Genomic DNA, 20,620 nt, shown 5'->3' on the forward strand with positions numbered 1-20,620 from the left:
TTATTGTTTTAACACTATGTTAGGCACTAGGGATGTAGCAATACACAAAACAGGCCTAGATCCCTGCCTTCCTGAGGCTTACTTTCCACTGGGGATACTCAGTTAACATGCTATATATATCAGATGGTGATAACTGCTGAGGGTAAATTTAAAGCAGAATAAAGGCTTAGGAAGCAGAAGGGGGATTCCAGTTTGCATTTTTAAATGTAACAGGATGATACCCAAGGTAACATATTGGTAAAGGTTTGAAGGAACTTAAATAATAAGTCATACAGATATTTGACAGAAATATATTAGTGCAAGGTTGTGAGTCAAAGGCTGTGTAGGGCTGGAGCATACCAGTGATGTACCAGAGCAGCAAGAGTCCAGTGTGGCATGAGCAGAGTGATGGAGGGGAGAGCAGGACATGAGGTTGCAGAGGTGAGCAGGTGTGCTCCTCCTGTCCCTGGTTTGGGGACAGAGAGAGCAGTCATATGGGTCATATTATGAAGAATTTGTTATGCCATTTGAAAAACATCACCTTTTGGCTAGAGGAGTGGTGGTGATGGCCCTCACTTATGTTTTAAGTATATGATTCTGGCTACTATGTGGAATGTAGATTGTGTTGTGGGTGGAGAGGCAGATGGGAGTAGGCAGAGGTAGGAGAATTGTAGCAAATATTGCAGTAACCAAGCAAGCATAGATTTGGTCCAGGGTGTTAGAAGGAGAGGTAGAAGGAATCAGATTCTGTATACAGTTTGAAGGAAATAAGGACAGGATTCGTTTATGTGATTAATGTGAGCAACGAAGCAACAAAGGATGACTCCAAACGTTTTGGGCTTCAAAGAGATTACATGATTAAGTGAACTAAACTGATGCTATACATTTAAAAGTTTTCTTGTGATAGAGAAACTTTGAATAACACTAAGAGTTTTTCATGATCTTTCAGTGGGACATTTGTAAAAACTACATTTAAATATTTACCTTCATTTTTATTTATTTTCCTTTCCATAGTTCTTGCCAGTAGTCTCAGTCCATTTCGTGAAGGAAGATTTATAGAGAGGAGACTGCGATCCTCGTCAGAAGGCACTGCAGGGAGTAGCAGAATGATTTTGAAACCGAAAGATGGAAATATAGAAGAAGTTAATAGTTTAAGAAAGCAAAGAGCAGGTTCTTCATCTTCAAAAATGAACAGTTTGGTAAGTACATACATTTGTCTGCCTCTAATAAAATAATGCTGTCTATATCCGGCATGTTCATGTCTCTTGCAAAATGAACACAGATTACAGGATAGACAACTCATATTTGAAGGGAAAATTTGTTTCCATAGTTGACATTACAAGTCAGAGAAACAAATTTTTCGCCTAGGTCAGGATGGAGTTCACCATGACAGCTGTCTTTAGTTCCTATCTTCCTTGCTTCCATGGAAAGTTTGACATTCTTTATTCTAGAACAAGACACTTGAATACAGAAACTAGGGAAAATGCTGAACATGAGGATCCCCTTTGACACCATTATTTCACATCTTCTCTCCACCATATAGCCCTCCAGAAAATACCCTTTTGTAAATCACACTTACTCCAGTACCACTCTTAGTCCCTGTAGACCCTAACCTCGCTGTCCTCCTGCAGTGCCCTTCCACAAAGGGTGAGGAGTTGGTGTGAAGCTTATGAGGACCAACGTGAAATGCCCATCCAATGCTTGCATACATTGGAGGTAATCAAGATACCCTATTCCTGGTCCAAATTGTAGAGCCTGCTTTTAGTATGAGGGTGGAGGTGGGGTGTGTGGGGAGAGGCATGGTCTGAGTTTGTATGTGTGAACTAGGGTGTCACAGAGGCATTAGTATGAAGCTCCCTCATGGTATGAGATGGACCCAGGGGTGGGAAGAGATGAGGGGCGAACTGCAGCCTTGGGTCCATGTGGCCTCAGGTTTCACAAGTATTAGAGTGTGATTGCCTTTTGGAGATCACTTTGCTCACCTTCTCACAAATGTGTCCTTTTTCAGCAGTGTATTTAACATCTATTATCTAAAAATGCTCTTTAAAATAATCTTTCTACCTACCTATCCATGCATATATGTGAAAAATGCTCAAAAATAAATCACTTATGATATCTCTATTGTTTTACATAATTGGGTTTCAAATGAAAATATTAGGTAATTGAGATCTAATAATTATTTTGTGAAGAAGCCTTAAGTTAGTAAGGTAACATTGTGTGATAGCAAAATCACTGTGCTTGATGTTAGAGGTTTTAATCGTTTTTTTCTGGTGTGGCCATTTCTTAATCCTGGGCAAATTTGTAACCACAAAATAGCAAGTGATAATAGGTGTCTTGTTTCCATTATACTAAAGAATGACTATGTGAGTATGTGTTTACATTTGTATATATGGAAACATATATTTCATGCTTCGTTTTGTTCTTTTGTGCATTGGCTATTATATTATTATTGTTGCAGTGGATTATTTTTGGTCTAAGTATGAAAATATGTTAAAACGGATTTCCAATTGAGGCACCATTAAAAGTTAGGACTAATGAAGTATTACAAAACATTTATCATCACAACATTTTCAGTATTTCTTCATGGAGAGGTATTTATATTAATAAGGGTACACTATTCAACTTGCTCAAAGTTGTGCCTTTTACATATTCTCTCATATCTCATGTGTTTTTCATACTGCATTTAATTTAAATAATTCTAGTTTGAGACCAGCCTAGGCAAAATATCGAGAACTCATCTCTAAAAAAAAATTTAATAATTAGCTGGAAGTGGTGGCTTGCACCTGTAGTTCCAGCTACTCAGGAGGCTGATGTGGGAGGATCACTTGGGTCCAGGAGTTGGAGGCTGCAGTGAGTTATTGCGCCACTGCACTTTGGCCTGGGCAACAGAGCAAGACCTGGTCTCGATAAGATAAATAAAAAATAAATAAATAAATAAATAAAATGTAAAAAGTGCTTCTTATAATATCACAAAGTCACTCTTCTCAGATTTACTTTTTTTTTTTTTTTTTTTTTTGAGACAGAGTCTCGCTCTGTCGCCTAGGCTGGAGTGCACTGGTGCGATCTCGGTTCACTGCAACCTCTGCCTCCCCAGTTCAAGCAATTCTCCTGCCTGAGCCTCCCGAGTAGTTGGGATTACAGGCACCTGCCACCATGCCCGGATAATTTTTGTATTTTTAGTAGAGAGGGGGTTTCACCATGTTGGCCAGGCTGGTCTTGAACTCCTGACCTCAAGTGATCCACCCACCTCAGCCTCCCAGCGTGCTGGGATTACAAGCGTGAGCCACCGCGCCCAGCCTTCCGATCCGCTTTTAAGATTTAAAACTTAAGAAACAAAAGTGGTTTTGTTCCTTTGAGGCCTTATATTTAAATTTTCAAAAGTGTGCCTGTAGTATTATAGTCTGTCCGCTAGATGGCAGAAAGACACCACTGCCGTGGTGGTGAACAGTATATCAGGGTTGGAACAGAAACTCGGTAAAATATTGTACATGTTCATTGGATTTACAGATGAAACTTACTGAAATAAATACTGAAACTTTTGAATTTCCTAAAGAGAACTACCAAAAACTACTTCACGATCTTACCATCTTCCTTTGGATTTTACAAGTTATGTCTCATCTTTCAGTTACTTTACAGTTTATTCATTTTTTATTTTCATTTTTAATTTTTTTAAGGCAGAGTCTCACTCTGTCACCCAGGCTGGAGTGCAGTGGTGCAATCTCGGCTCTCTGCAACCTCCCCTCCCTGGTTCAAGTGATTGTTGTGCCTCAGCCTCCCGAGTAGCTGAGACCACAAGTGTGTGCCACCATGCCGGGCTAATTTTTGTATTTGTAGTAGAGATGTGGTTTCACCATGTTGGCCTGATTAGTCTTGAACACCTGACCACAGGTGATCCACTCACATCGCCTCCCAAAGTGCTGGGATTACAGGCGTGAGTCACCGCTCCTGAGCAGTTACTTTACACTTAATTAATTAATTTAAAATGCATGAAATATGTTTTTTAACTTGTAGCACTGTAAGGAAGAAATGGTAGGGATTATTTAGTTCTAGATACATGTGAAACAAGTGACATATATTTGGAAAATTGTAGCTGTCTGTGTGAACAGTGACACATTTTCTATATTCCTCTTCCAAAATAATTTAAGAATGTATCCATGGTTCATTTATTTTATTTTAAAGCAGTTATAATAGAAACATGTGTTTTTAATGCTTGTTTGAACCAAGGGACTACTTTTAATGCCTGACATGTATTATCACATTCAGTCCTCACAACAGTACTATAAACTAAATAATACTGTGGTGATCAAATTTTGCGAAAGAGGAAAATAAGGTACTGAGAAGATAAGCAGCTTGCCTAAAATGACATAGCTCATAAATGGCAGAGATAGGATTTGGATTTGGATCCTTTCTAAGTTCAAATCCTACAATCTTTTGGGCAAATATATTTGATTTAAAATTAAGTTGAGCCATTTTTCAATTGTTTGCATCAATTTGTGTAATGAAATTAAAACATTTAAAGCAATCTAACCTTGCTTGCTCTAAGTCTAGGCTGCAGCATTCTGTAAGAGATACAAAAGAGGAAAACAGAAACAAAATTTAGTGCTTAATCTGAACTTAAAATGCGGTCATGTTTCTTGAAATGCTGATGAATAGTATCAATGTCCTTACTGAGAGATATCCCATCAAAAAGGAACTTTGTCACAAAAGAGGATATTCATGCTTAGCAGTTTTGTAATACTTCTTTACTCCTAACTTTTAATGTTAGCATTAATGCAGTCCTTCATGTAGTTCACGGGGATTTCAATTCTCATAATAAAATATGGCTCTATTTATTAAGATGCTGAGCATTTCCTGAAAGACCAAAGATATTACCTGATGGATTAGATATAGTTAGATATACCACAGTTCTATTGTTTTTGTGTACTTCTGGGGTATTTCAATCTGGAAGGGAAAGGACAGGATGTATGAACTCTTCAAACATCAAATGCCGAGAACAAATTGGGATTGGCTTAGGTTTATTAAAAGAAACCAAAGTAAATTTGGAACAATTTGATAAGTGTTCACATTTATTATATTTTTTCAAACCTCTTTATAGTATTTTTCCAATTTTTCTCTAATGAGTAGCTTTCTGAATACATTCCTTGTGATTGTCCAAAAAATTTAAAATGCTGTTCTAGAAAAAAGTTAACTTATTTCTTTAAAGAACTTACTTCAGGAACTTTCTCTCCAGACTATGGTATATAAATGTATAAATGTAAGGATTTCTCATGGGTTCTCCAATGGCTTTACATAGGGAATTCTAACTCTAAATATTTACAAGATTACTCTCTAAAAAAGTTAATATGAGAGTAGATTCGTATATAATGAACAATACAGAAGAGCTGGTACCGTTAAAGGAAGGAAAAATGCCTAAGTGGATGAGTCAGGATAAACTTGGCTAAGTGATAAAAAATACCGCTGGGCGTGGTGGCTCAAGCCTGTAGTCCCAGCACTTTGGGAGGCCGAGGCAGGCAGATCACTTGAGGTCAGGAGTTCAAGACCAGTGTGGCCAAGATGGTGAAACCCCGTCTCTATTTGCATTTTGTAAAAATACAAAAATTAGCTGGGCATGGTGGCCAGTGCCTGTAATCCCAGCTACTCGGAAGGCTGAGGCAGGAGAATTGCCTGAACCTGGGAGGTGAAGGTTGCAGTGAGCTGAGATCATGCCACTGCACTCCAGCTTGAACAACAAAGTAAGACTCTGTCTCAAAAATAAATAAATAAAATAAAATAAATAAATAATAACTTCCAAATCTAGCGACTTATATAATATAGATTTCTTTCTCACTTAGGCTACATGTTTATTGTGGAAGGCGTTGGGGTTCTGTTCAATGTCTCCTCCTCCTGTATTCAGGCTGTGGAAGCAGCTAACTTCGCAAACATTGCCTTTTACCATGGCAAAAAGAAAGAGATCTCCAGAGGTCCCTGTAATAAAATACTGTGAATTGTGAAACTCACTTTCTTCTGCTCACAACTCATTGGTCAGATCTAATCATATGGCCCAAACTAGAAACAAAAGCAGCCAAGAATAATAATGAGTTTCCTGTATCTAGAGGCGGAGACTTAGGTTTGGTGAACACTTAATGACTCATATTCCCAAATATTTTGTTGTATCCAAGTTCTTTTAATTAATCGAGATTTACTGCTTGCCTCCTCTTTCCCTTTTGTCCAGAGTCATTTAATGGGCCCTGACTTTGTGCTTCAAACTGTCCTGGTCTTTGTGGTTGAAAAGATGAAAACATCTCTGTAACTGAAGAATTCATATATACTACAGGTTTTATTCTTTAGAATATTCTCTCTTCCTTACTTAAAGGCCTTGAGATGTGTGTCTTAAGTGAACTAAGTCTTAAGTGAACTTTTTTCCTTGACTCAAGGAATCTTTACTATTTTTGTAAGTATTTATTTTCATTGCACCAAGCAGTTGGTTTTGAAGCTTGCATTATCTTCACATTACTCAGCAAATGCATTTGCAAAGTTGCCCTGTACTATTTGTGCTAAGTGATTCAGACAACTTTCATTTATGGCCAATTTTACTCTGACACAGCATGTTTTCTTTCATTTAGCATCCTGCTGCTTTTATGTGGAAACTGTGAATGACACAGTAAAAACATAACTGTAGGACTTTGGTAGAAGAACAAATCCGATTTATATTTGATTAATAAGAAGTAGTTAGTTGCAGATCGTTAGCATCTCATATCACATTTAATTTTTTGGTATGTTGAACTGCAGAATTTACTTATTATTGATAACAGTAGAATAATAAAACTGTACCCTATTTGAGATAGCCAAACACTTTACTATTCATTTACTTTTCTTCTGGGGCCTGCTGTTTTCTCATTTATTAGCTTATCCTTTATTCATTATAATTCTTCATTTCTTCATTCATTAAAACATTCACAGTTTCTTACAATAAATATTTATTGACAATCTGCTCTGAAGAATCAAATATGAAAGAGACAGTGCTTGAGGATTTTTGAGTTCCCAAAGGGAGAGATAAGGTTAAACATTATCTTGCCAATACAACAGATTTAACCATTTTGACCATCTCTAAGTTCAGAATGGGTGGGACATGCTTGATTTGGATTGTGAGCATCGAAATCCAAAGTTAAGAAGATTTAAAATGGGCACATGAACTCCTGTTTCCCAGCTTTGTCTGTGCCTTGTCACACACTCAATGACACTGTTAAATATATGCATAACTTTCTTGTGTCTTTTGTTCATTTCTCTAACTGAGACCCAGCTGCTAGTGCTGAGCAGGTTTGCTGAAAGAAAGTTGGGACAGTAAAGAAGAACGTACAAAATGAATCTCGTGATTAATATTAAAACAAATCAGTCTCAAAACACCCCACTTGTACAATCCGCCAAGCAAAAGAATCCCACTGGACTCATTTGGTATATACACCTTCACACTTCTGTTTCATGGCATGAAAGTTGCTCAAGCTTGAAATTAAAAACAAGACAGGCTGGTGCAGTGGCTCAAGTCTGTAATCCCAGCAATTTGGGAGGCTGAGGTGGGTGGGTCATGAGGTTAGGAGATCAAGACCATCCTGGCTAACACGGTGAAACCCTGTCTCTACTACAAATACAAAAAATTAGCTGGGCGTGGTGGCGGGCGCCTGTAGTCCCAGCTACTTGGGAGGCTGAGGCAGGAGAATCCCTTGAATGTGGGAGGCAGAGGTTGCAGTGAGCTGAGATCGTGCCACTGCACTCCAGTCTGGGCAACAGAGCAAGACTCTGTCTCAAAAAAAAGCAAAGAAGACACATGATAATTAGAAGATCTGATTTTGAAAATTTCTTAATCTTGAAATCCTTAATGAGACTTTCCAGTATGTAAAAATGTTAATGGCTTTGGGGAGTTAAAATAACGATTGCAGTTTTTAGTGTAACTGACTGTTAATAGAATTAAAGCAAATATTGCTTGGTTACAGGGACATCTAATAAAAGTGGAAGCCATTAATATTTTTCAGGAAATGGAGCCATATGAATCATTCTCCTCAATTCTTATAAATTTTAAGGAAGAAAATCACAAGTATCACTCATTAAACATGAAATTACATTTGTTGATAACTGGCATACATTTTAGATTAAAGCCCTAATCCTTTATGCTTTTATTTGTTTTTCCAGTTACTAATCATATTTTCCTTTCGGTACCCTTCTAAATTGTATCATGCATGTAACACTCACCACATAGTTATTTGAATGTGTCTCATTTTACCTGAAAGGTTTCAATCTTTTAAATGGAAGGAGCTGTGTATATACTGGCATTTCTTGCAGTCATTAATATAGCACCTGGTGGAAAAATAGGCATCTAATAAATATGAATAAAATAAAGGTAAAATTTCTGGTTAAATAATGATACATGTTTATATAGGTGTGAATTAAGGCTTCTAGTACAAGAATTGTGTGTGGTGTGCTTATGCACAGTTTTGACATTTTAACTTATTATTCAAATATACAGGTATTTCTTATGATGCATTGTCTGATAAAGCTCTGGCTTTTTTGACACTAAATCCTTGATCAGGAAGGCCATACCAATTATGACATTGTTCCAGTGGAAGCATAATTTATTTTAGGATTATCAGCCTTATAGAATGGTTTCTAGGATTATATGAGTACGATAGTTATAAACTGGCCATACAATGAGGACAAGAAATAGTCAAATATTTGTGGTATTCATTAAGCCCATTAAAATATAATAACTTGGTCAAATATGGGTAAGGGAAGATTTAAAAAATCCGCTGCTATTTTATCTAGTCCAGCTCACTTCATTTCTTATAAGCTTATAGATTCAGAGTTGCCTTTAAAAGCAGGATTGAATAAAAATATTCCATTCATTTTTGTCTTTCTGAACTTTGAGATGAGTCATTTTCATTTAGAAGCTGTCACAATTTGTATGTTTGTTGGGCCAAATTAGTAATAGTTTATTCATAGACTTAACTCACTTCTTAAATGATTTAAAGATCAGTTTGAGTAATACTTAACACCTACATTGTTACCTCTGTGATAACATAATTTAATAATTATTACAGGTACATAATAGGTGGATATATTTATGGGGTACATGTGATATTTTGATACAGGAATGCAATTTATATTAATACTAATCACATCAAGGTAATTGGGTTATCTATCACCTCAAGCATTTATCATTTGTTTGTGTTAGGGACACTCCAATTCCAGGTTTTTGTTATTTTAAAATATACAATAAATAATTTTTTCACTATAGTTACCCTATTGTGCTATAAAGTACTAGATCTTATTCATTCTACATAACTATATTTTTGCATACATTAATGTCCCCCCAACCCTCCAACTCTTTCCAGCTCCTGATACCCATCATTCTATTCTGTATTTCTGTGACTTCAAATGTTTTAATTTTTAGCTCCTGTATATGAGTAAGAATAGGCAAAATTTGTCTTTTCACACTTCATTAATTTTATTTAAAATAAGGTCCTCCAGTTTCATTCATGTTGTTGCAATTGACAGGATCTCATCTGATTTTTGTGGCTGAATAATATTCTATTGTGTATATGTACCACATTTTCTTTATCCTTTTGCTTGCTGATGGACACTTAAGTTGATTGCATGTCCTGGCTATTGTGAATAGTGCTGCAATAAACATGGGAGTGCAGATATCTCTTTGATATATTAATTTCTTTTTTCCGAGTGCATACTTAGCAGTGAGAAAGCTGGATCATATGGTAGCTGTATTTTTAGTTTTTCAAGGAATCTCCAAAATGTTCTCCATAGTGGTTGTTCTACTTTACATGTTCATTAACAGTGTACAAGGGTTCCCTTTTCTCCACATCCTGTTAGCATTTGTTATTTGCCTATCGTTTGGATAAAAGACATTTTTTATATGCCTGTTGTCCATTTGCTTGTCTTCTTTTGAGAAATGTCTCTTCAGATATTTTTGCCTATTTTTAAATTGGATTATTTAGTTATCTTTTCTATTGAGTTGTGTTAGCTGCTTATATATTCTGAGTATTAATACCTTGTCAGATGGGTATTTTCTCCCCTTCTGTGGGTTGTCTCTTGACTTTGTTGATAGTTTCCTTTGCCGTGCAGAAGCTTTTTAGCTTGATGTGATCCCATTTTTCCATTTATGCTTTGGTTGCCTGTGTTTTTGAGGTCTTAGTCAGGACATTTTTGCCAAGACCAATGTCTTGGAGAGTTTCCCTAATGTTTTCTTCCATAGTTCCATAGTTTGAGGTCTTAGATTTAAGTGTTAGTCCATTTTGATTTGATTTTTATATATGGCAAGAGATAGGCATGTAGGTTCATTCTCTGCATGTGGATATCCAGTTTTCCAGCACCATTTATTGAGGAATCTGTCTTTTCCTCCATGTATGTTATTGGCACTTTTGTTGAAAATGAATTCACTGTATATGTGTGGATTTATTTCTGAGATCTCTGTTCCATTGGTCTGTGTGTCTGTTTTTATGATACTACCATGCTATTTTGGTTATTATAGCTTTGTAATGTAATTTGAAGTCAGATAATGTGATTCCTCCAGTTTTATTCTTTTTTCTCATGATGGTTTTGGCTATTCTGGGTATTTTGAATTCTTACATCAAAATTTTAGGATCATTTTTCTATATCTGTGAAGAATGTCATTAGTATTTTGATATGGATTGCATTCGATCTGTAGATTGCTTAGGTAAGTGTGGATATTTTAACAATATTGATTTTTCAGTTTCATCTTCAGTTTACTTTATCAGTGTTTCATAGTTTTTATTGTAGAGATCTTTCACTTCTTTGGTTAAGTTTATTCCAGTAAAGTTTACATATTTTATTATTATTGCTATTGTAAATGGTAATGCTTACCAGGCAAAGTCTCTTTTTCTCTTCCTTCACTTTCCCCTAAACAGAAGGAGACTCTGTGGTAAGGTGTCCTGGAGCTGAGGGAGGGGTAATGTAAGTACTTCCATTGCCACCACAGCTGGAACTGCACTGGGTCATGCCTGAAGCCAGTGCGGTACTGGGTCTTACCCAAGGTCTGTGACAACTGCTGCATGGCTACCACTGATGTTTACGCAAGGTCCAAACGTTCTTTAGTTAGCAAATGGTGAATCCTGCCAGGTCTGGATCCTTCCTTCCGGGCAGCAGGTTCCCTTCTAGCCCAGGCTGGGTCTAGAAATGCCATCCAGGCGCTGGGGCCTAGAATCAGTGGCTTCAGGAATATGCAGGGTGCTTCATTTTAATGTAGCTGAGCTGGTTCCCAGTTGCAAGACAAAGTCCTCTGTACTCTTCCCTCTCCTTTCCTCAAGCAGGAGTCTCTCTCCATGCTGCACAGCCTGGAATTGGGGGAGGGGTGATGCAAGGACTCCCTTGGCTGCCACAGGTGGTGTCTCACTGGGTCATGTGTACCCCAAGTCCACTGGCTCCAAGTCCAGTGCAGAACTGGGATTTGCCCAAGGACTGAAGTTCTTGTGACCTGTCTTTCAAAGTTATTTGAGACCCCATGCCACTTTGGTCAGCTGGTGGTGGAGCTAGCTGGAGCTCAGATTCCTACCCCTAGGAGGGAGGATTCTCCTCTGGCAGGGCCTAAATGGTTTCTCTGTGAGCACTGGCAGAATTCGGTTCTGTGTTGTGTTCTCTTGTGACAAGACAGCACCGAGTTCCAATGCAAAGCCTCACAATCGCTTCACTCTCCCTCCCACAAGCTCACAAATTTTCTGTCTGTGTGCTGCCAGAGGATGGAGGAATGGTGGTTTGGGCAATGCAACAGTGTCTTTCCTATCCTCTTTTTTAAAAAAATTTTATTATTATACTTTAAGTTTTAGGGTACATGTGCACAATGTGTAGGTTGGTTACATATGTATACATGTGCCATGCTGGTGTGCTGCACCCATTAACTCGTCATTTAGCATTAGGTATATCTCATAAAGCTATCTCTCCCTGCTCTCCCCACCCCACAACAGTCCCCAGAGTGTGATGTTCCCCTTCCTGTGTCCATGTGTTCTCATTGTTCAATTCCCACCTATGAGTGAGAATATGCGGTGTTGGGTTTTTTGTTCTTGCGATAGTTTACATAGAATGATGATTTCCAATTTCATCCATGTCCCTACAAAGGACATGAACTCATCATTTTTGATGGCTGCATAGTATTCCATGGTGTATATGTGCCACATTTTCTTAATCCAGTCTCTCATTGTTGGACATTTGGGTTGGTTCCAAGTCTTTGCTATTGTGAATAATGCTGCAATAAACATACGTGTGCATGTGTCTTTATAGCAGCATGATTTACAGTCCTTTGGGTATATACCCAGTAATGGGATGGCTGGCTCAAATGGTATTTCTAGTTCTAGATCCCTGAGGAATTGCCACACTGACTTCCACAATGGTTGAACTAGCTTGTAGTCCCACCAACAGTGTCAAAGTGTTCCTATTTCTCCACATCCTCTCCAGCACATGTTGTTTCCTGACTTTTTAATGATTGCCATTCTAACTGGTGTGAGATGGTATCTCATTGTGGTTTCGATTTGCATTTCTCTGATGGCCAGTGATGGTGAGCATTTTTTCATGTGTTTTTTGGCTGCATAAATGTCTTCTTTTGAGAAGTGTCTGTTCATGTCCTTCACCCACTTTTTGATGGGGTTGTTTTTTTCTTGTAAATTTGTTTGAGTTAATTGTAGATTCTGGATATTAGCCCTTTGTCAGATGAGTAGGTTGCAAAAATTTTCTCCCATTTTGTAGGTTGCCTGTTCACTCTGATGGTAGTTTCTTTTGCTGTGCAGAAGCTCTTTAGTTTAATTAGATCCCATTTGTCAATTTTGTCTTTTGTTGCCATTGCTTTTGGTGTTTTAGACATGAAGTCCTTGCCCATGCCTACATCCTGAATGGTAATAGCCTAGGTTTTCTTCTAGGGTTTTTATGGTTTTAGGTCTAACGTTTAAGTCTTTAATCCATCTTGAATTAATTTTTGTATAAGGTGTAAGGAAGGGATCCAGTTTCAACTTTCTACATATGGCTAGCCAGTTTTCCCAGCACCATTTATTAAATAGGGAATCCTTTCCCCATTGCTTGTTTTTCTCAGATTTGTCAAAGATCAGATAGTTGTAGATATGTGGCGTTATTTCTGAGGGCTCTGTTCTGTTCCATTGATCTATATCTCTGTTTTGGTACCTATCCTCTTTAATGCCTCTCCTTCACATGTTATTAAAACCAGGTACTATGATTGCTCACCTGACTTTTGGTTCTTATGAATGTGCTTTCTTGCCTGAATATTTGTTCAGTTTGGTGTTCCGATGTGGGGACAATCACTCGGGGTTCTATTCAGCCACATTGCTCTACCTCCTACATTATTAAACTTACTATAAATAGTCATGTTGTAACAATAGCAGTATGAAATATGTATGTTAGAAGAAACTGTACTTATTTATTAAGAAAATAATTTAAAAGGACAGCAGTAAAGGAGAATTAGATATCTTTTACCTGTAACCCTATGAATCTAGGATATACTTTAGATATTAATAGTTCATATCCCTTTAAAATTAAGAAGTTAGAAAACTAAGATTGTTTATCTTTTATTTTTCAAGTTATATTATTTTAATTGGATCAATTAAGTTTATCTCTTAATTTTCTGTGAGAGGACAACTGCTTTGTTCCTTATTTAGCTAACTGAATGGGCTGGGACAGCTTCCATAGCATAAGAGATAATATTTATTGATTCAGGGTCTGTGACAAATCTCTGACCATCTGAATAGATGCTTCACAATTTGCAGCACAGAATTGACCTTCAGTAAACTAACTACCTGTTCTGAGGTGACAGTCACTGGAATCTGAGGTTTGTACATTATTCATTTTAGACAATGAAGACAATTTATTTTATAGTTATTTTATGATGTTGAAATTTAAACACATTAAATTAACATCAATAAATTAAATAAGTTAAAGAAATTCTGACTCCAAAGGTCAAGAAATATAGTACTAGTGAAGAATTATATTCAGTATTGACCATTAGAATTAAAAAAATATAGAAATATCTAAATATATTCATACTCTTTTTAAGTAATTTTAAAATTGAGACATTTATAATTGTCTCACAAACTATCATATTTGTAATGTAAGTGTAAAACAGTGTAATTTACAAGTGAATCTGCATATGCAATTTCACAATCTTCCTATGTGACAACTTTTTTTTTTTTTTTTTTTTTTTTTTTTTTTTTTTTTTTGAGACGTAGTCTCGCTCTTTCACCCAGGCTGGAGTGCAGTGGCGCAATCTCGGCTCCCTGCAAGCTCCGCCTCCCGGGTTCAGGCCATTCTCCTGCCTCAGCCTCCTGAGTAGCTGGGACTACAGGCACCCGCCACCGCGCCCGGCTAATTTTTTTTGTATTTTTAGTAGAGACGGGGTTTCACTGTGTTAGCCAAGGTGGTCTCCATCTCCTGACCTCGTGATCCGCCTGCCTCGGCCTCCCAAAGTGCTGGGATTACAGGCGTGAGCCACCGTGCCCAGCCGATAACTTTTTGTTTTAAACTAGCCGTTTCTAAATTAGAGTAGCTGCCATTTTTATCACTTTTATAATCTCATTCATTGATTATTTTACTCGTGCTAAAAGTTTGCTCTGAAATGCCTTATATATATATCTTCTGTTGTTCTTAGTTTGGTACATCCCACCTAAAACAGACTACCTACTAATTCTTTTAAATCTCTCTGTTAGGCTCTTTATTGTATACATTTGTAATTATATACAAAATTATTTTCATACTCAGCTAGTTATCTCAATACCACACAGTGATTAATTTATGTGTCAGTGAGAAACATTAAGAATTTTATTGCCAAGAGAGACTCACATAAATCAGAACTCTTATCAGGGTTCAAGAGAGATAGGTGCAGTAGGGGGTGGTCTGGAATATCCCTCCTGCTCCCCAGGCCCTTTCTTTCGGCATGTGATGAGCCCTGGCCCAGGGTATTGGATGAGGTTTGGAGGGTTGGGTGTGTGCCAGTGACCTCATTTGTACAGGAGGAGCCATCTCAATATGAAGCATCTCCATTTTATACTCAGCGATACAGCATAGATGTACATTTTTCAGGGAACCATATCCTATATATTTTTAGATTCCATCTTCATTTTTCATAAGCAATTCAGACATATTCTGCCAAAAGCAGTATATAGATAAACTGCCCTAGTGAAAACCCTTCAGTTTGTTTGCTAGGAAGTCTGTCATTAGTATGTTTCCAAAGAGATCCTACCAGGTCATCTGCTTTCTTACTTTCAGGAAAGCATACACCATTTTCCCCTGTAAGAGGGAAAATGGATCACAGGCTAGCTGCTTAACTCAGGCAGCAAGTGCAAACTTTGAATGCTCTCCTCAAACTATCTGTTCTATTCTTGCAATCCCCCTCACTTGTATTTTCACCCATTGGTGTTCATTTCCTTTAATCTTAGGGAAATACTTGTTTTCTCATTTCTTCTAAGCAAAAATTCTACTAGTTGTCCCCATTTTAACTGCTCATCTACTTTAGAACGGTACTCCATCAGTATGTTTCTTCTGTTGTCTTGAGTTTCTTTCCCATCTCTTCATTGCTGTCAGTTTAAAACACTGCCAAGTTTTCCATCTTTGAAGAAACAAATAAAAAATAATTTTTTTCTGTATCCTACTTGCTCCTAAAGTTCTCCATCCTATCCCTCTTTTTCCCTACAAGGCAAACAGTCGTGACACTTGCCATACTCATTTTCTCACTGCCTATGAATTCCTCGATTTCATAGCATTATAATATATAATATTATATAATATAACTTTAGCCATTATAATACATGTTCTCAACATCAGCGTTATTGAGATTTTGTCCTGGGTAATTCCGTGTTAGGGGGACTGTGTTGTGCATTGCAGGATGTTAAATAGCATTCATTACCCCTACCTAATAAATGCCAGTGGGACCCCCTGGTTGTGACAACTAAAAATATTTCCAGACATTGCCACGTGTGCCCTGGTAGATAAAAATTGCCCCCAGTTGAGAACTATCTAAAGGTATCAGTGACTTTGCCAATTTTCTTTTTTTTTAATCTTAATTTTGTATTCATTTAACAGTGTTGAGGACTCTGTGCACTTACTCTCTTTCTTTCACAGTGCAAAATCTCCTGTGGTTATTCTCATTCTTCTTTGCTCTTTTCAGATTCCTTTGGAAGCTTCTTCACACCCACACTTTAAACACAGCTATTTCTGCCATTTGATCCTTTATTGCTTTTTTATTTACCTGTCCTATCTAAAAACTTAAGATAGAGGGGAAGTTATAAGTGGATTCCAAACAAAAAGCCTGGGAATTTCTATCATATTGGAAATCTGACAAAATTGAATAGGCACGACAATCACAATGTATTAGATTTATAGAAATATAATGAGGGTCTATGAAAAATTATTTCCATACGGAGAATAGCCAAAACTCTGAAGGCAATTATCTTTGGAGTGGATATAGAGAAATATGCAGTGATTTTGCCCTAATAGTTAATGGCTTCTCTCCTTTTTTTTTTGATATATATTACTATTGTAATTTCTGTTTTTATACAAATATATTTCAGCCTGCTTTTAAAATAGTCAAGTAATTCTTAATATCCCCTTCTGTGTCTAAAGTCTCTTTGGAGAAGCAGCAATTCTGTCATTTAAAGTAGGACCTCCCTATTAGAATCAGAAATGTAATACATTGTAATACTAATTTCTACTCTCACTGCTATCACTGACCATTATGCATTATTTTTCCAAATTGAAAGCAGCTTAAGTCAAGCAAAAGGCAGTGGCAAAAGTTGCGGTCATTGTGCAAGCAGCATGTATTAGACAATCCAGGAAACTTGGCAACCCCCAGAGACACAGACGTTGCCCACTTCTGCCCTGCAGTGTGGCCTCTGCAACTGCTGTCTCTGCTTTGTCTCCTTCACAGCTTCCCAGGGACTGTGCCTCAGGCTGAATTGTGCCTCAGGCTGGCTCTGGTCCAAGAGGAGCTTGTGGTGTGCAGAGGGCATGTGTTGGGGAGGGGTGGGAAGTTTTGACTATGACTTTAGAAAAAACGAAAATCTGTAAAATACCTTTAGTGTCTAAAAATAAAAAAAAGTAATAAAGTAATAAAATGTACTAAATTAGTGAACGCAAACACTTTTGTAATATTTTCATGCTTTTCCACACTTCTTTGTTTTTTAAAGGCTTTTGGTACCTCCTGATCTTTCATATGCTGTAAGAATATGCACTTGTATTTTATCTTTATGAAACTTGTCTGAAATAAAAGTGCATTGTTTAAAAATCAAAGGTACACTTTCTTCTAAAACACAATATGAACAAAGTAGGAAAACTTACAAAATTGGAATCCTTTTTTGTCAGTTAGATGTGATTTTATTTTAATCAAGTACATGGTGTGATGAAACGAATGATTGATTTGGGAAAGGACACTGAACTCCAATGTTACCTGTTTCAGAGGATAATAATAATACTGCCCACTTCATACAGTTGTCATAGAATCAAATAATATAGTTTATGTGAAAAGGCTTTGTAAGATTTAAAGTGCTATACAAATGAATATGACAGTTGTTTTATTAATAACGTGTCAAAACTAGAAACATTGAAAAACAAATATTATTGCCTTTTAAAGTAGTGATTTAGAAAAGAAATATTTTAAAAGTCAAACTCACATTTAGGGTATATCTTTACCATGACAGTGTTAGTTCCTTTCAGCCACAACTAAAAATTCCTAAATGTTCAAGTTATTTATCTATTAGATCTTTATAAGGGTAATGTGCTATTTACTTGATTTGTATTTGGCTATTTTTTGAAAAGTCATACATTTTTCACAGTCTTCAAAATCGATTTATAATCACTTAGAAAAAAATTAATTGAGCAGTATGCTTAAGATTTGAATGCTATGATTTATGTTATACTTTAGTTAGAAAGTTTACTCAACTCAGTTATTTTCTGATTATTAAACTGGGAAAAAAGCATCTGCTCAGAAGACAGGTGTCTTGGCTATTTACGGAGAAATTTAATTTGCATTTTTTTATTTCTTAAATAAATGCAAGTTTAACCATTGTAGACATTTATGTGACTACTTATGTAACTTATATAATAACTCGATAAATACTAATTTTAAAGTATCTTTTGTCAAATTTTAAGGTAATGCTATTCAAAATAGGCAATAACTTCAAAGACCAAAAAATAACATAGAAGAAAATAATTATAGATTATTTATTTTCCTTTAAGAATAAATTTTGAACGCAGTATATTTAGTAGTAATGGTCATTTCTATGATAATTTAAGATCTCTAATCTTTTGTGAGAGAAACTTTTGTAACACACTCGAGTTTTTGCACTTGTCTTTCTTCTTTCTTTATTCTATTGGAAGGATACTTCCACCAGTAGGTTATTCAGCTTGAATATTTAAACTATCAGGGATTAGAACTAGAGGGTAACCAGCTGTCAGATAATTCATATCATGTATTAGGCTTCAGTTGGGATGAGACAGTATATCTCAGCATGCTGTTACCTTCAGTAAGATTTATGTTCCAAAGTGTGGATACATTAATACAAATAGTGATTTTAAATGAAAAGCAGAGCAGCCACCTAGCTATGGTTCATGAATCACAGTGATTCTCACTTTATCTTTCTCTCTTTTATTTTTTAATAATAATAATAAAAGTATGTAGAAAGTATCTATGAGCCAAGTGGGTGCCAGAGTACATTGATGCTGAAGCTTTAACTTGACCCAGCAGTCCACTGGAAGTTGCTATAGCTGAGAAAAAAAGAAGTGAGGCATAGATGCTGGGTTTACATTTAGAAAAAGAGAAAGGAACTATTAATGCGTGCTTTTCTCTAATAGCATTTATCTCTCTAGGAAGTCCTGCATAACAAAAGAAGTTGGGATGCCATTAAGTTTTATGAAGTGATACTATGATTTCTTGAAGGGAACTTACTATTACGCTGCTGGAAGCCTGTAAGGTCTGTTAACTAAAGAAGTTCAAAGATAGCCACAGTTGTTCAGTATATAGTTTTGCTTTGTATTTTTTTGATTCAGTGCAGTGGGGTTGAACATAAAAGATGCTTGAATCTTCAGCTTTTCATGATTCTCTGCTTGTTATAAATAGACTATTAAGTAATTTTTCAGAAATCAGAACAAGCGACCTATACAAATGATTTCTACAGATTTTTTTTTCCTTTTGTAAAACAATATAAAATACAGTGATTTATAAATTTTGGTGCTATAGCTTTGCTAAAAATTTCTATATTATTTTAAAAAAGAATACTTTTACCATAAGATAGGAAATTATTCTGTTTCAATAAGCAAGCCAGGAAATTATTCTGTTTCAATAAGCAAGCCTATTTTACTGAAACAATAGATAAAAACTTCACTAAAAATATTTTTTTCTTTTTTTAAGAAGCATGAGTGCATAATAAAGTAACAGTAGAAATGCTCAGGATAAAACAGCAACCCAAATTAAAGAAAGTGTTAAAAAGATGATTTTATTAGATGGACTTAATGTCCACCTAATGTACAAATAAAGTAAATTCTGTTTGACCCAGTGCTAGCTATGTGCCCATTATGCATTAGGTACTATTTTAGGGCATGGGGATGACATAGTCAACAGGAAGAGAAGATTTCTTTACTTGTGGCAGCTGAGTTACATGGTATTAAAAGAAACTAAAAGAAAGTGTTGAATCTGAAACATTTAGATTTCCTACCAGAGTCCTGAAATGCCTGCATTCTGAAAATAGAGGCTCCTTTCCCACAAGGACACCTTACTAGAATAAGTAAGAAATTACTAGTTCTGGATTCTATTACAGATCTAAGTAATCAATCAAATGGTGAACAGCCCACAACCAAATCTGAAAATAGAAGTGAGGGGATATAATTGGCTTATAATTATTGGTGAGGTAGAGCAAAGGTTTAAGTAAAGTGAGTCCAATTCATTTCTTCAGTGAACGTTGTGGACTACCATGAGCCAGTAACTGGGCATTATGTCTTCCAAGAAATGTAAGACAGCTTTTTTTTTTTTTAAACTTTGAAAGGTTGTATTATACATTTGTTCAGATAATCTGTTTCCACGAATTGTCAGATTCACAAAACAGAACTTGTAGGAAGTAGAACTCAGAGAAGTAAAATGAGGTATCTTCATCTCTATTTTTATTTTTTCCCCTCTGTCCCCTTTTTCTGCCTCTTCTTAGTGTCAACTTATTTCTTAAAAATAAAAGCATTACTGAAAATAACAAAACTCAGTTGCATATTAATAGTATCAGACTCAAGAGAACAGATAAGTTAGGTATTGCTTCTTCTACTGTTCCCGCATGTGAATCTTTTACTTTAAAGAAAAAGTTAACCAAACTTACTTTCATGCTTTATAGAATGAGCATCACTTTAGTTATGCCACGTTGCTACAGTTTTAATAAGTAAATTTTATTTTATTTTTTGAGATGGAGGTTTTTTTTTGCTCTTATTGCCCAGGCTGGAGTGCAGTGGCTTGATTTTGGCTCGCTGCAACCTCCGCCTACTGGGTTCAAGCAATTCTCCTGCCTCAGCCTCCCACGTAGCTGGGATTACAAGCGTGCGCCACCACCCTGGGCTAACTTTGTATTTTTAGTAGAGACGGGGTTTCACTATGTTGGTCAGGCTGGTCTCGAACTCC

The 20,620-nt window shown here is 36.4% G+C and overlaps 1 protein-coding gene across 26 annotated transcripts in view; it reads left to right on the forward strand.

The window, feature by feature from the left end:
* Positions 1-20,620, forward strand: part of CCSER1 (coiled-coil serine rich protein 1) — a 1,481,066-nt gene that overhangs the window by 184,839 nt on the left and 1,275,607 nt on the right. For all 26 annotated transcript variants that reach the window (XR_010156641.1, XR_010156643.1, XR_010156642.1 and 23 more), the window contains exon 3: positions 994-1,178. Coding sequence is in view for 23 of the 26 variants with exons in the window: in XM_016951876.3 (XP_016807365.2) it covers positions 994-1,178 (185 nt within the window). In the remaining 3 variants the exon portion in view is untranslated. The remainder of the gene's footprint in view (positions 1-993; positions 1,179-20,620) is intronic.

Source organism: Pan troglodytes, chromosome 3 (genome assembly GCF_028858775.2).
Source record: "Pan troglodytes isolate AG18354 chromosome 3, NHGRI_mPanTro3-v2.0_pri, whole genome shotgun sequence".
In the NCBI taxonomy this organism is placed as follows: domain Eukaryota; kingdom Metazoa; phylum Chordata; class Mammalia; order Primates; family Hominidae; genus Pan; species Pan troglodytes.